Source organism: Choloepus didactylus, chromosome 10 (genome assembly GCF_015220235.1).
Source record: "Choloepus didactylus isolate mChoDid1 chromosome 10, mChoDid1.pri, whole genome shotgun sequence".
NCBI classification, from domain to species: domain Eukaryota; kingdom Metazoa; phylum Chordata; class Mammalia; order Pilosa; family Megalonychidae; genus Choloepus; species Choloepus didactylus.
In genome coordinates, this window is record NC_051316.1 from 64341262 (window position 1) to 64358129 (window position 16868).

At 35.2% G+C, this 16868-nt stretch overlaps 1 protein-coding gene across 1 annotated transcript in view; it reads left to right on the forward strand.

Moving 5' to 3' along the window:
- Nucleotides 1-16868, forward strand: part of CCDC171 (coiled-coil domain containing 171) — a 524774-nt gene that overhangs the window by 338709 nt on the left and 169197 nt on the right. Inside the window, 2 exon segments of the mRNA XM_037797175.1 lie at nt 825-970; nt 2913-2967. Of these exon segments, the coding sequence (XP_037653103.1) occupies nt 825-970; nt 2913-2967 (201 nt within the window).

A 16868-nucleotide genomic window follows, 5' to 3' on the forward strand; every position in this document is an offset into this window, starting at 1 on the left:
TATTTTGCATTCTAGAATTTTAAACGAGATCTAGAAATTCTCTCTTTAAATTGTGAGTCTCTAAGATTCTAAACCCAGAACTTTCAAGAGAGTTGCACATTTGCTTCTTGAAATTCTAGTGCTAAGTGAATTTTTCAGATTAAAGCAAATATGATCAACAGATTTTATACTTTGATGACTAGGAAGATATTTATGGAACATAAATAATTATCAGTGAATTTTCTGTTAGTTGAAACTTGATCACATTTGTGTTGCTGTCCTTGACATAACAGTTACTTACTTAGAAAGCAGTGGATTTTTTTTTTGGAGTACATTTTGTTTGTTCACTAGATGTCTCTAATGACTTAACTATTATATTTGTAAGGACACTAGTGGTACTTTTAAATCTTGAGTTCTTCATTGTCTTGTAGGTGTTCTAATCCACCTTCCTCCCAATGTCACACATACTCTGGGCATTTAATAGTTGTTGTTTTAAACAGAGTCAAAGTTTCATGTGCTTTTTGTTCCCTGAAATTCAGTAAAAACTACAATTTAGGACTTTGATAATCAGATATTTTCAGTTAGAAAATATTTACCTTGCAGTATTTTAAAAAAATAAAAGAGTTGTATTCTATAGCCTAACATCTTTCAGAATCTTAGCAGTTCTATCATTTCTAATTAGTAAGTATGTAAAATTTTTGCAGAAAATTTGTTAAACCTTGATATGAAATGACCCAAGTCTACTTCTCAGTCAGTCTCTAATCTTCTTTGTTTAATAGCCTGTGGCATAAATTGAAGTTAATTATCAGGGCTGACAAGTAACTCTGTTTTCTGTCTGCTTGCAGAGTCTCTCCGAGGCAAAGATGGAGTTGAGAAGAAAAGATCAATCTCTGCGTCAGCTCAATAGACATCTTACCCAGCTGGAGCAGGACAAGCGTCGACTGGAGGAGAACATCCATGATGCAGAGAGTGCCCTACGCATGGCAGCCAAGTGAGCATTTGGACCTTGGGGAGATCACTTAAAACAGACAAAAGATCAATTCTTACTTTCATGCTCTGGGTTTTAGCCCTGGATAATACAGTGTTAGAAAACAAAAGTACGGCTGTCTTTCTTTGAAATTCTCTGATATATCCGCAAAAAAGAAAACTCTTAACTCAACATACTAAATGTGTATTTTATTGAGAAACCTCAGAAAAGTATAAGTTGCAATATAACCTCTAATTATGTGTATTTTGGACTCTGTTTTAGCATTACATGTTTGAGACCATTTTTTTCATTAATGTGAAATGTAAGATTCTTTATTTAAAAATTTTTGGAGTATTTCTCTCACATATTTCTCATCCTCTTCTAACCTTCCCCTCCAATTTTTGCTTTGTATATGTTGTAATATACTAATATTGCAAGTAATATTTCCATAAAGAAATGCTAGTATACAATCATTATGTGTATGATAGCATTTTAAAATGGAATGAAAACATGTTGGAAATGGAAAATTCACTTTAATTTTAAAGCTATATATTCTAATATATTAAACAGAAAAAAAAACATAGTTTTCAGAGTGAACAACTAGGTAAATATGATCAGAGTGTTTTTCCTCTACCAGGTAATCATGTGAAGTTCAAATTGAACAGTTTTCTTGGGCATTTTTATTCGTTCCCCATGTCAAATTTCATTGAATACTTTAAGATTTTTCTTTATATAACAGCACGGTTTAAAAAATCAATTTAAGAATTACAGAAACATCTAATTTTAATTAAAATCAATGTTTTCCAAATTTGGAAGTCTGGATTTCTGTGCTTGCAAAAATATATATCGTTAAAAATTTTTTTTGAGAAAACTCTCTTGTCAAATATAAAATATCCTGAAATATGAATGTAGTCTGTAGACTAGATCATAGAGTGGGGAATCTATAATCTTAGAATATCCGTAGCTTTGCCAGTGGGAAATTGCTCATATATAATGAAAATAATAAATTGACACAAGACCAAAATATTGGCATGTTTAAATACCCACCCATAGTTTTTATAGAAAATTATAAAGCTATATAAAACTGTATCACCATATTAGTTATGTTTAATTGTCATTTTAAAAATATAAATTTGACTCAATCAGTTTTTTGCAGTCATTGAGTCTGTTTCCTCATGTCAAATGAGGGGCTCGGCCTAGGTAATTTTCAGTATATTGTATGGCTCTGAAATTCTGAGATCAATGAAAACTGACTTTTAAAGCATCTAGTTTCATATTCTGTGTTTCAAATTTCAGTTCAGGAACTTGGCATGTGCATTATATGTGACCATGGGCATATGTTCTTATAAAACTAAAGAAAGCTGATTTGAAACGTGGAGAGCTAATACATTATTTACAGTTCTCAATTTATAACATTAAATTTTTGTCTTCAGCATTTTTATTCAAACTTTCAATTTCATCATTAATGCAAAATTCAATATTCAAGGCTGATAGAAGGAACTAGTAATTTTGCATATCTCTAGTCAAGGTCATAGAGATTTTTTTGAGCAATTATAGCACAAATAGTCTATTAGGAAAGGAATATATCCTTTTGCATAGAATGACCATTTATAAATAGATCCTTACTAGTAAGATTTTAAAAGTCATTTTCATTAGAAATCAAAGGAATAAAAGTTTTAGTTTCTTCAGCACATTTTTCATTATCGATAATGAAATCAGTAATGTAGTCATGATTTCTTTCTTATTCATAGTTTCTTAACTTCAATGATATCTTTAAGTCCCCCCCCCTCCCAATTTAGAACAGGTAGTATAACTGAAGATAAGATTAAATATGGAAATATACCAATAAATATGGTCAGGTTTTACACTTTAAAAGGAGAACAATGATAATCAACCCTTACTTTTTAATAAGGCTTAGTAGGGCTTTGGTTATACTACCAACTAATCTTTCCTTCATTTTTTCTAGAGACAAAGAATGTGTGGCTCATCACATGAGGACAGTAGAAAGCATGCTTCATAAGGTAGTGTAATTTTTCTTTAATATTGTTCAGCTTGTATTATATCATTGTTCTCTTGCCATCAGTCATTATTTTCATCAAAAAGTGTTCAAAATACCAAGTACTTTGTTTTTTAACTTTCTTTAAAAAATAAATTAAAAAAAGATAGTCATTCCTTTTTCTGATAGAAAATGTGCATTGAACAATGCTATATTGTAAACCCTTTTCAGAATTCACTTTATATACTTGATAAAATCATGAAAATAGTGGTTCCCCTGTACTGGTATAATTACACTTGGATTATTTGTGGTCTTTGCTGAATAAACCAGAGAGAGCTCATTTAAGATTCTCATGTCTCATAATCAAAATGTTTGACCATGCTCTCTAACCTCTTACTACTCTTAAACCTAGTCATTCATATATATATATATACATATGTATATATATATAGAGAGAGAGAGAGAGATTGAGAGAGAGACCTAATGTATTGTCTTTGGCATTACTTATATATCTTAACTGGGCAATAAAGTTATTCAAATAAAATTTACCTTCCTCCTTTATAAAAATAAAATAAAGCAGAAAAACATATAAGAATATTCTTAAAATAGAAATTTAATATATTAATACTCAACTATTTAAAAATTTTGATTACTTCTATATGATAAACTCTGAACTTTAATTTATAGTGATGAACAGCATAATGAGTATATTATGATATAGTGAAAAACTTAATATATTACCTATCTGTATATTTTGTTAACACTCCAGAATCAAGGATATGTTCATATTTTCATTGTTTAAAATTAGAGAAATGTTATTTATGTATTTCTTTTATTGTCTAATAGACAATTTCTAGGAAATGCAAATACCTAGTAGTTTTTAGATATATGAAATTTATGATTGAATCTTATTTAGACTAATTGGGTGAATCAAATTTATTATATAATATGATTTTGTAATTCACTTCAAAATACCTAAAGACTAATCCTTGTACAGAGACCGTAAATAAACATTAGCAAACTAATATTTAATATGTGAGCACTTTAGAAGCACTGGGCCTCTGTATTGTTTCAGATGTTGAAACTATGTAGCATTACTTCATACCACCAAAACATTTCAGAAAAAATCGAATATTCTGAGTGCTATTTACTTTTAAGTAATCTTTGTCTGAAACTATGCTTTCTTCTTCTCCCCACTTAAAAATGTTTACTAGTCAAGTTTAAAAATAGCCATTTCAAATCCATATATGCTATGAATCTGAAATTTAGATTTGCAGGAAAAAAGACATTTTTGGCTAGGTTTTTTGTACGTGATGAGACTTTGAATAGGAAGAGTCAGTACAGCACATATATGACATTCTTTTATACAGTTGCTTGGCTTTGACATCCAATTGTTTGTTTGTCTTCCCAGCTAGAGGAAAAAAAATGTTGGATAGCAGCAGTTTATCCAACAGAATGGACTTTGATGTCAAGGGATATAAAATATGAAATATAAATATGAATATATAAATGTACCTTCGCCTTTCCTTATGAGAATGGCAAAATATATATTTTAACTATAATAAAGCCTGACTGTAACTGGACAGTTCTAATCATACAATTCTTCAGTTGTACTTCATCTTTTGATTTTAGTGTCATATGGAAAGAAAGATGTCTGCAAAACTGGCCCACAGCCACTGTAGATTTACTTTTGCTTTATGACATTTTCCCCTTATGATTTAATAGGTAATTATTTTTATTTATGTCTTTGGAAATTTATATTTATGTAGTGGTCTTTAAATTATCCATTACTTTTCAAGCTAATTGATTACTAGAGCTAATGTTCTTTCATACAAAGTGTGAGTAAGGACGAATGGGTTTTAAGAACATTTCCCAGGGAGTCCCTCTGAAGCTCTTGGTGGGGAGAGGGTGCAGGCCCACCTGTCTCATGCCAGAATTCACATATTTACTTTTCTTATCACCTTGAACTTTCCAGTGGCATTTTTGCTGTCTTGGAGAACCTAAGGGTAGTACAGAGAGAAAGTCCAGACAGGAAAAATGGTTGTGGTCACATCTAAACTCTTTAACAAAGTTTGCTGCAAATAGTCACATGTATTTACACATGCATTTTTAGGGTATGCATCACTTCAAGGATAAAACATTTTTATCTACTAAATTAAATTTTTTTATTCAGTCATACACTGTGTACATTCAGTTGTTCACAGTACCATTATATAGTTGTGCATTCATCACCACAGTCAATTTTTGAACATTTTCATTGCCGCACACAAAAATAATATGAATAAAAATTGAAGTAAAAGAGAACACCCAAAACATCCCCTACTTCCCACCCTTATTCATTTACTTTTTGTCCTCATTTTCTGCTCATCTGTCCATACACAGGATAAAGGGAGTATGAGCCACAAGGTTTTCATTATCACACAGCCACACAGTGTAAGCTGTATAGTTATACAGTCGTCTTTAAGAATCAAAGGCTACTGGGTTAAGTTTAACAGTTTCAGGTATTTACTTCTCGCTATTCCAATACACTAAAAACTAAAAAGGGATATCTATACAATGCATAAAAATAACCTCAAGAATGACCTCTCAACTCTATTTGAAATCTCTCAGCCACTGAAACTTTATTTTGTTTCATTTCTCTCCCCCTTTTGGTCTAAGAAGGCTTTCTTAATTCCATGATGCCAGGGCCAAGCTTATCCCTTCGAGTCATGTCCCACATTGCCAGGGAGATTTACACCCCATGGGAATCATGTCCCACGTAGGGGGAGGGCAGAGTTTACCTGCAGAGTTAGCTTAAGATAGAGAAGCCACATATGAGCAACAAAAGACATTCTTTGGGGGTGACTCTTAGACACAATTTTAAGTAGGTTTATCCTCTCCTTGGCAGTAACAAACTTCATAAGGGCAAGCCCCACAATTGAGGCCTCGGCGTTCTAAATTCACAGTCCTCAATGCATGTCAGAATATCAGTAATTCCCCAGCTGGGGAAGTTTAATATTTCCACATTTTCCCTCTGTCCCTCAAGGGGGCTTTGCAAATACATTTTAATTCTCTGTCCACATTTCTCTGGGATATATAGGGGCTTCACACTAACCTATATATACCAACCAGATTTCACCCCCTATTCAAAGTTCCATGTTATTATGGTGTTTGAATAAACTGACCATGCAAGTTAAATTATATGGTGTGTTAAAAAAATATAGATTTTGCACCTACTAAACATCTCTTCCTTTGGTCTCACACAGAAGTTGAAGTTTTAAAATACCATCAATATTGTCCTTTACCTTTTAGCCTGACTCACCTTAGTCCTAACCAAGACCAGTTCATTCATATTTCAAATTGAAATCTGATCTCTCTTTTCAGACTCTTCAACATTTGCTGTATGGGGTAATGCTGATATTCATAACTGCCAGAATCTGACTCTGAGTCTCAGGTGTCACACAGATAGCCAAAGTTCCAGGGACTGACCAGGTTGTACACAAAGAGCTCAGCATCTCAGAATTTAGAACTAGCCATTACAACTCAGGGATAGTTGTAACTTCTGTAAGAGCTTACAGTCTAGGAATCTTTACAATAAGCCTTCCCCTGATAATCTAGGCTCTCAGATTCAGTTCTCAGAGATTGCACATTTTTAGTCCACATTAGTGAGACATTATAATGTTTGTCTTGTCATTTCTAGTTTATTTCACTCAACATACTATCCTGAATGTCCATTCACCTAGATGCATACCTCACAACTTCATTCCTTCTTATAGCAGCTCAGTATTCCATTGTATGTATTTACCACAGTTTGCCATTTCGTTCATCAGTCAGTGTACCCTTAGGCCACCTCCATCCACTGTAAATCGTGAATACTGCCACCATAAACCCCACGCTGCAAATGTCTATTCATGTCCCACTTTTCAGTTCTTCTAAGTATATACCCAGTAACAGGGTTGCAGGACCATATGACAACCCCATGCTCAGCTTCCTGTGGAATCACCACACTACCCTCCAGATGGGGTGCTCCCTTCAACTTCCCCACCAATGGTGATTAGGTACATCCCTTTCTCCACATTTTATCCAGCACTTGTATTTTTTAGACAGTTTTATTCACACACCATACATTTCATCCTAAGTAAATAATCTGTGGTTCCCTGTATAATCACAGAGTTATGCATTTGCCACCACTATCTATATGAGGACATTTCCATTTCTTCCACAAAAAAGAGGAAGAGGTGAAAAAAGAAAACAGAAAAAAGAAAAAAAGAAAAAGAAAAAAGACAACTGAAAAGCAACAAAATAAAAAAATAAAATTAAAATAAAATACATTAGAAAGGTCAGACAACAGCAACACCAAGAATCCCAAACCTCTTCCTCATATCCCCCTCTTGTAGACATTTAGCTTTGGTATATTGCCTTTATTATAATTAATGGAAGCATATTACAATGTTACTGTTAACTATGGACTCTAGTTTGCATTGACTGCATTTTTTCCCTAATACTATCTCATTTTCAGCACCTTGAAAAGTTGACATTCATTTGTTCTCCCTCATGTAAAAACATACTTATATTTGTACATTTAATCACAATCATTGACCACTCTAGGTTTCACTAAGTTATACCATCCCAGTCCTATCTTCTATCTTTCCTTCTGGTGTCCTATATGCTCCTAACCATTCTCTTTTAACTATACTCACAGCATCTTTGTTCAGTGTACTTAAAATATTGTGCTACCATCACCCACTATTTTACTATCCATTTCTGGATCTATGCAGTCAATCCTGTTGAACATTCTACACTCCTTCAGCATCAAATGCCTGATCTTCACCCTCTTTCTATCTCCTGGTATCTTCATTTCTACACTCTTCTCCAAACCTCTCTCTCCTGTCTTTTTTCTATCTGTCTGTAGCACTCACTTTAGTATTTCTTGTAGAGGAATTTCCTGTTCACAAACTCTCTTAGTGTCTGTTTATCTGTAAATATTTAAAATTCTCCCTCAGTTTTGAAGGACAGTTTTGCTGGACATAGGATTCTTTGTTGGCAGTTTTTCTCTTTCAGTGTCTTGAGTATATCATATCACTGCTCTGCCATGGTTTCTTCTGGGAAATTGCACTTAGTCTTATTGAACTTCCTTTGTATGAGATGCATTGCTTTTTCTCTTGTTCCTTTCAGAATTCTCCTTTTGTCTTTGGCATTTGACATTCTGATTAGTAAGTGTCTTGGAGTAGGTCTAATTGGATCAGTTCTGTTTGGGGTACTCTGTGCTTCTTGGACCTGTAATTTTATTTCTTTCATGAGGGTTGGGAAATTTTCATTGATTATTTCCTCTATTATTCTTTCTACCCCTTTCCCTTCTATTCTCCTTCTTGGACACCTATAACACGTATATTCATGGACTTCATGTTGTCATTCAGTTCCCTGAACGCCTGCTCATATTTTTCCATTCTTTTCCCTATCTGTTCTTTTGTGTGTCATATTTCAGATGTCTTGTCCTCTAGTTCAGTAATCCTTTCTTCTGCCTCTTGAAATCTACTGTTGTATGTCTCCATTGTGTTTTTCATCTCTTCTGTTGTACCTTTCATTCCCATAAGTTCTGTCATTTGTTCTTTCAAGCTTACGAATTCTTCTTTTGGTCACCCATTGTCTTCCTTATATCCTTTATCTCTTTTTTCACATTTTCTTTCAACTCATTGATTTGATTTAGAAGATTTGTTTGATCATCTTTAATTAGTTGTTTCAACTCTTGAATCTCAGTTGAGATGTTCCTTTGACAGGATCCTATCTTCATGTTTCCTGATGTGGCTCATGATTTTTTTGCTGTCTAGGCATATGATTTTCTTGATTAGTTTATTCTGGGGGTTGTTTTCTCTCTTTTGCTTTGGGTTTTCTTGTTGGCCTTCTTTGATCTCAATATTTCTTTGTTTCTCTCACTAGCCAGTTGTCAGGTTGGCTCTGCCCCCTAGTCTTCCCCCAATCAGGCATGCACTGTAGCCTGCCACAGGGATGGTATGACACTGGGCATCCCAGCAAGTTTACTGTTTGGTAATACAGATCTGCTGGCTTCCAGTGGTGCTCTGTTTTCCATCAGTCAGCAAGACCTAGGTTTGTTTTAGACCCCCTGCTTTGACAGTTGGGTTATCTGTATTTCTCAGCCAAAACTAGGCAGGGTTTCTGTGCAGGGCATGTAGATCAGCTCCTGTGGTCTGTTCCCTTGCACTTTCTGGATATCCAGCAGATGCCACTGTTCAGTAACTTAGTCATTCTCAGAAGCTGCTTTGCCTCTGAGCACAGGCTGCTTCTATACAGGTGAGCTGAAACTGCAGGATTCCAGTGCCTTCACTTTGCTGTACAAAATATGGCTGGATGTGGGTCTACACGTGTGGCAGAGTACTCCCTCAGCTGACCCAGTACTCCATCCATCCCCAAGGCAAGGAAATGGCCACCGGGTGTTGCTTCCCTCAAGGGTGGGAGAAGGGTTTTTAGACCCAGTGCTGGAAACACAGTTTCTGTCCATATTGTCTCAGTCTCTTTGTCCTTCATTGACCTGGACATTGAAATGTCCTCCCTGTTCCTTGGGTCTTCAAACAGTGGGGGTATGTCTCACTGGTATGAGAGATTTTAAAATCTATGTCCCTGGTGGGAGGGTTCCCATCTGCTAATTCTGTGCCCTTTCTGCACTGAGCCCGAGTGCAGGCGAAGGGAGAGGACTGGCTGGTCTGGGATGGGAGATTCATACCTGATATTTCTTCTCTTTCTTCAATTTGGTATCTGCTGAGTCCTTCTGCAGTCTATATTCTCCTCCAGAGTTTCAAATAATTCAGAATTGTCCTTTTTTTCATTGACTCTCTGGAGAGGAGTTTTCAGTAGCTGTTTACGTTGTCATGTTGATGACGTCACCCCTACTAAACTGAATTTTAATTCTAACTTCTGACAAAATAATTAATAGACTTTTTTCATGAAGACATTATTTCCTTCCTTACATTTTAAAGAACTTGGACCAAACATGTTTATTTTTAGGTAGTAATTATATTTTGTTGATATTTGTTACTGTTTAATCTTGACGTTAAATTCAACTCTTCAAATCCTAAAACTGTGTTATACAAAGAGGTGGATACAATTTTTAAAATCCCATTTGAGACTAATACTAGTATTTCAGAAGGAAGGCCAGTCACCTTCATTTAAAAGCACATATGTATTTTTTGAAGTAGCAGAAGTTTTAGGTGCCTTTAAATATATATATTTTTTGCTTATGCCTGATTTTAAGTTTTTATTTTTTTATTTTTATTTTTTTGCCAATTTCAAGTTATTGGGGTTAAGTCAAATAAGAACAAGAGAAAACAAAATCATTATCACAATTTTTCATGAAGTAAATTTTTTATATATACAATGCCATCAAGTTGATTAAATTCAAATTGATTTTTATTTTTTAGAGAGAACTTAACTATTGACCCTTTAAAAAAAATAACCATATAAAGCACTTCAAAGCATACAATGAGGTGGTTTTTAGTGCATTCATAATATCATGCAATTAACACCACTATCTAATTCATCATTCTAAAAAGCGATCCTATTACCAACTCCCCCAGCCCTGGAAATCACTAATTAGCTTTCTGTTTCTATGGATTTGCCTATTCTGGATATTTCTTGGGTATATATCTATGAGTGGAATTGCTGGGCCATTGGCTATTCTAGCTTAACCTTTTCAGAAATTGCCAAACTGTTTTCCATAGCAGATGCACCATTTTACATTCTTACCGGCAGTGTATGAGGGTTCCATTTTCTCCATATCCTTGTCAACGCTTGTTATATTGTTTTTTAGTTGTTTTGTGTGTGTGTGTGTGTTTGTGTGTAATTTACAGTCATCCTAGTGAGTATGAAGTGGTATTTCACTGTAGGTTTGATTTACATTTCCCTAACGACTAACGATATTGAGTATCTTTGCATATGTTTGTTGGCCATTTTTATGTTGCCTCTGGAGAAGTGTCTGTCTAAGTCCTATGTCTGCTTTTAAATTGGGTTGTTTGTCTTGTTGTTGTTGAGGTGTCAAGTTTCTTTTTATATTTTGGATACTGGACCCTTATCAGACATATGGTTTGTAACTACTTGCCCCTTGCCGTAAGTTGCATTTTCACTTTCTTGTTAGTGTCCTTTGCTGCACAATAATTTTTAATTTTGACAATGTCTAATTTATAATTAGTTCTTTTGTGTCTTGTGCTTTTGGTATTATATCTAAAAATCCTTTGCCAAATCAAAGGTTTTACCCTTATGTTTTTCTCGAAGAGTTTTTATACTTTTAGTTTTTACATTTAGGTCATTGATCCATTTTGAGTTAAATTTTGTATATTGTGTAAGATATAAGGGTTTTACCCTTCATTCTTTCACATATGGTTATCCAGTTCTCCTAGCACCATTTGTTGAAAAGACTATTCTTTCCACATTGAATTCTCTTGGCAACATTGTCAAAAATCAGTTGAACATAGATGTGTATGTATTTAGCTCTGGACTCTCAATTCAGTTCCAGTGATCTATTTGTCTGTCCTTATGTCTGTACCATGCTGTTTTGATTACTGTAGCCTTGTAGCAAACTTTGAAATTGGGAAATGTGAGTCCTCTGATTTTTTTCTTATTTTTCAAGACTTTTTTTCTGTATTTGGGGTCCTTTGCAATTCCGTATGATTTTTAGTCAGCTTTTCCATTTCTGAAAAAAGGCAGTTGGAATTTTGATGGGGATTGCATTGAATCTGTAGATCAATATGGGAAGTACTGCCATCTTAACAATATTAAGTCTTCAAATCCATGAATATGGATTTTTCCACTGCCTTATAGTTTACAGTGTACAAATCTTTCACCTCTTTGCTTAAATTTATTTTATTATTTGTGATTCTATTGTAAATATAATTATTTTTTTCAATTTCAGTTTTTGGTTATTCATTGCTAATGTAAATAAATAGAATGATTTTTATGTTGCTCTTGTATCCTGTAACTTTGCTGAATTCATTTATTAGCACTAATAGTTTTTTTGGGGTGTGAATTTTGAGGATTTTCTATATATAAGGTCATGTCATTGGCAATTAGAATAATTTTGCTTCTTCATTTCTAATCTGGCTGCTTTATTTCTTTTTCTTGCCTAATTGCCCTAGCTGGAACTTCCAGTACAATGTTGAATGGATGTGGTGATCATGGACATCCTTATCTTGTTCCTAATCTTAGGGGTAACTTTCAGTTTTTCACCCCTAAATATGAAGTTATCTGTGAGTTTTCCATAGATGCCCTTTGTTAGGTTGAGGAATTTCCTATTTTTCCAGTTTGTTCAGTGTTTTTGTTTTTTAATCATAAAAATGTTTCAGATTTTTCGGATACATTTTCTGCATCAGTTGAGATGACTATTTTCTCCCTTCTGTCTATTAATACAGTGCATTTCATTAATTGATTTTCATGTTACTCTTGCATTCTACTAATAAACCCTACTTGGTCATGCTGTATATCCTTTTACTATGCTGCTGGATTCAGTTTGATGAGGATTTTTGTATTTATATTCATTAGAGATATTGTTCTAGTCTGAAGTTTTCTTTTCTTGTGGTATCTTTGATTTTGACAGCAGGGCAATATTGACCTCATTTAATGAGTTAAGAAATACTATCTCTTTTGTTTTTAGAATAGTTTGAGAAGGGTTGGTGTAATTCTTCTTTAAATTTTTGGTAGAATTCACCAGTGACACCATATGGTTCTGGGCTTTTCTTTGTTGTAAGTTTTTTGACTGCTGATTCAATCTCTTTACTTGTTGTAGGTTTGTACATATTTTATATTTATTCTTGTGTCAGTTTTGGTGATGTGTATGTTTCTAGGAATTTTTCCATTTCATTGGGGTTATATAATTTGTCATACATTTGTTCATAGTATTGTCTTATAATTCTTTTTATTTCTGTAAGATGTATAGTAATTTGTGTCTTTTCTCTGTTTTTCATGGTCAGCCTAGCTACAGATTTGTCAATTTTGTTGATCTTTTCAAAGAACCAACTTTTAATTTTGTTGATTCTCTCCCCAGTTTTTCTAGTGTTGATTTTATTTATTGCCATTATAACCGTTTTTATTTCCTTCCTTCTTGTTTTGGCTTTTGTTTTTTCTTTTTTCTAGTCCTTAAGGTGGAAGTTTAGCTTATTGATGTGCAAACTTTCTTCTTTTTTAATTTAGGCATTCATAACTATAAATTTCCTTTTGAGCCCTGTTTTCACTGCATCCCATCAGTTTTGCTGTGTTGTATTTTTGTTTTTGTTCCTCTCAATGTATTTTCTAATTTCCCTACTGATTCCTTCTTTAGCCAACTAGTTGTTTAAGAGTGTGTTGTTTATTTTCCACATTTTTGTGAATTTTCCAGATTTCCTTCTGTTACTGATTTCTAATTTCTTTCCATTGTGGTGGCAGAAGATACTTTGTGTGAGTTCGGTCTTTTTAAATTTATTGAGACTTGTTTTCGTGGTTGAGCATATCATCTGTCCAGGAGAATGTTCCACGTGCACTTGAGAAGAATGTGTTCTGCAGTTGATGGGTGAAATGTCCTCTGGATATCTATTACGTGTAGATGGTTTATGGTTTTGTTCAAGTTTTCTATTTTCTTGTTTAAATTTTTTCCATTCTGGTCTATCCTGGAGACCATGTGCACTTGAGAAGAATATGCTCTGTTCTGTTGGATAAAGTGTCCTATAGATGTTACTGGATCTAGTTGGTTTATAGTGTTGTTTAAGTCTTCTATTTTGTTTTTTTATCTTTTGTCTTTCAATTATTGGAAATGGAGAATGGAGGTCTCTACTATTATTGAACTGTGTTTTCCTTTAATTCTATCGGTTTTTACTCATGTGTTTTTTTACTCTGTTGTTAGATGCGTATATGTTTATAATTGTTTTATCTTCTTGATAAACATTTATAATTATATAATGTCCTTCTTTGACTTGTAACAATTTTTGTCATAAAGTTATTTTGTCTGATTTTAATACTCGACCTCTAATGGTTACAGTTTGCATAGAATGCAAACTTTCAGCCTATTTGTCTCTTTGATCTAAAGTAACTTTCTGATAGACAGCATATAGTAAGATCATAGTTTTTGTTCTTTTAATACATTCTACCTTTTACTTAGAGCATTTAATCCGTTTTATTTTAATGTAATTACTGAAAAGGAAGGGTTGCTGCCATTTTGCTATGCCTGATATCTTTTTTCTTCCTCATTTTCTCCATCATTGCATTTTTGATGTCAGGTAGATATTTTCTAGTGTGCCAGTTTAATTCCTTTTGTTTCTTTTTATTATATATATTTTTAATTATTTTCTTTGTCATTGCCCTTAGGATTACAATTCATAACTCAATTTATAAGAGTCTATTTTTATAGATACCAACTTAATTTCAATAATATACTGTGCCAGTTTGGATGTATTATGTCCCCCCAAATGCCGTTGTCTTCCATGCACTTTTTTGTGGGGGAAGACATATTGGTGTTGATTAGATTGGAATCCTTTGATTGTTTCGATGGAGGTGCAATTCAATCAACTGTGAGTGAAATGTTTGATTGGATAATTTCCTTGGAGGTGTTACCCCACCCATTCAGGGTGGGTGTTAATTGGATCACTGGAGTCATATAAAGAAGTTCACAGAGCAGCTAAGAGTGACATTTTGGAGAGCAACTGAGAGTGACATTCTGAAGAGGAGCTGCAGCTAAGAGAGGACATAATGCCCCAAGAGCAATGTTTTGGAGAACGCCATTTTGAAACATAACCTAGGAGCAGGCGGATGCCAGCCATGTGCCTTTGGAGCTAACAGAGATTTTTCTGGGCTCCAATGACCATCCTTAAGTGAAGATATGCTATTGTTGATGCCTTACCTTGGACGCTTTATGGACTTAAGACTGTAACTTTGTAACCAAATAAACCACCTTTATGAAAGCCAATCCATTTCTGCTGTTTTGCAAAATGGCAGCTTTAGCAAACCGGAACAGATTTTGGTACCAGAGAAGTGGGGTGCTGCTGAGTTTTCAAATACCAAACATGTTGGAGCAGCTTTTAAAATGGATAAGGGGAAGGTTCTGGAAAAATTGTGAGGAGCTTGATGGAAAAGGCCTAGACTGCTTTGAAGAGACTGTTAGTAGAAATATGGACTCTAAAGATCCTTCCGATGAGGCCTTGAACAGAAATGATGAATTTGTCATTGCCAACTGGAAGAAAGGCAATCCTTGTTTTAAAGTGGCAGAGAGTTTGGCAAAACTGAGTCTTGGTGCTGGATTGAAGGCAGAATTTGAAAACAATGACCTGTGATACTTAGCTGAAGAGATTTCGACACTAAATATCAAGAGTGTGGCCTGGCTTCTCCTTGCAGCTTATAATAAAATGTGAGCAGAGAGAGATAAGCTAAGAACTGAACTCTTGGGTACAAAGAAACCATAAACTGGTGGTTTGGAAGATTCTGGGCTTCCAGAAAGTGAGACCCCAGAGGCTACAGCCCCATGTGAGGATTTAACCAAACATGGAACCCAGCCGCCATTTCAGTACGTGCCAAGATCCGAGATGCAGTTATCCAGAAAGGATTTGTGGAAATTCCTATTGTCTGATTGTTTTGACCCCTATGTGCTTCATGGAAAGCCAATGAGATTTTTCGGGGAACTGTATAGCTGGAGCCATGGCCGGTCTGGACTGGAGGGGACAAAGGAACAAACTGAAGGAAAAATTTCTTCAAAGACAGAGCCATGGAGATTGAGGTCTGGAGTCAAGAGGTCTCAGGCTGGGAGAGTGGAGTGGCCCATGCACATGGAAAGGGTGAGTTTGTCCTGGAGGCAGAGCACGGGCCTTCCACCTCGATGCTCAGGAAGAATGCTGCCACCCCAGGCCCCAGAGAGGGTGGAGCATATTCCCTGGTGATTGGGGAGAGCCTGGCTGCCACCCTACTGTTCAGAGAGGGGAAAGCCTTTGCCCTGGAGAGGCAGAGTCTGGGTGGCACCCTGATGGGGCCGAGAAGAAGGTGGTCTCCCCTATCTTTGAATATGTTGGAAGACCCACCCCAGTGTTTAGAGAGAAAAGGGCTGCTGCAAAGGCCCTTGGAAAGCGAGGGAAAGCTGCTCCCTCAAGCCCCAAGAATAAAACATCTTACTATAAATGATTCTCAGACTTTGAAATCTAATGGGGTTTGTCCTGTGGGCTTTAGGAATTGTTTTGGTCCCTTAAACCCTATTTTCTCTCCTTAGGGCAATGGGAATGTTTACCCTATGACTGTCCCTCCTTTGTATACTGGAAGCAGATAACTTGTTCTAAGTTTCACAGGTACTGAGCCAGAGGGGAATTTTGCTTTAGGACAGACCATGCTTGTAACTGATTTTGATGGGATCTTGTACTTAAACTATTGTTACAGAAATGATTTAAGTTTTTGTGATATTGTGATGGGATGATTGTATTTGTATATGGAAAGATCATGTCATTTTCTGGTCCAGGGGATGGAATGTGTCAGTTTGGATGTATTATGTCCCCCAGAATGTCATTATCTTTGATGCACTCTTCTGGAGAAGACATATTAGTGTTGATTAGATTGGAAACCTTTGGTTGAGTGTTTCCATGGAGATGTGATTCAATCAACTGTGAGTGAAACATTTGATTGGATAATTTCCATGGAGGTATTACCCCACCCATTCAGGGTGGGTGTTAATTGGATCACTGGAGTCGTATAAAGGAGTGCACAGAGCAGCTAAGAGCGACATTTTGGAGAGCAACTGAGAGTGACATTCTGAAGAGCACACCAGCCACATGCCTTCCAAGCTAACAGAGGTTTCCCAGACACCAATGACCATTCTTCAGTGAAGGTACCACCTCTTACCTTGGATACTTTATGGCCTTAAGACATAACTTTGTAACCAAATGAACCCTCTTTATAAAAGCCAATCCATTTCTGGTATTTTGCATAAGGCAGCATTAG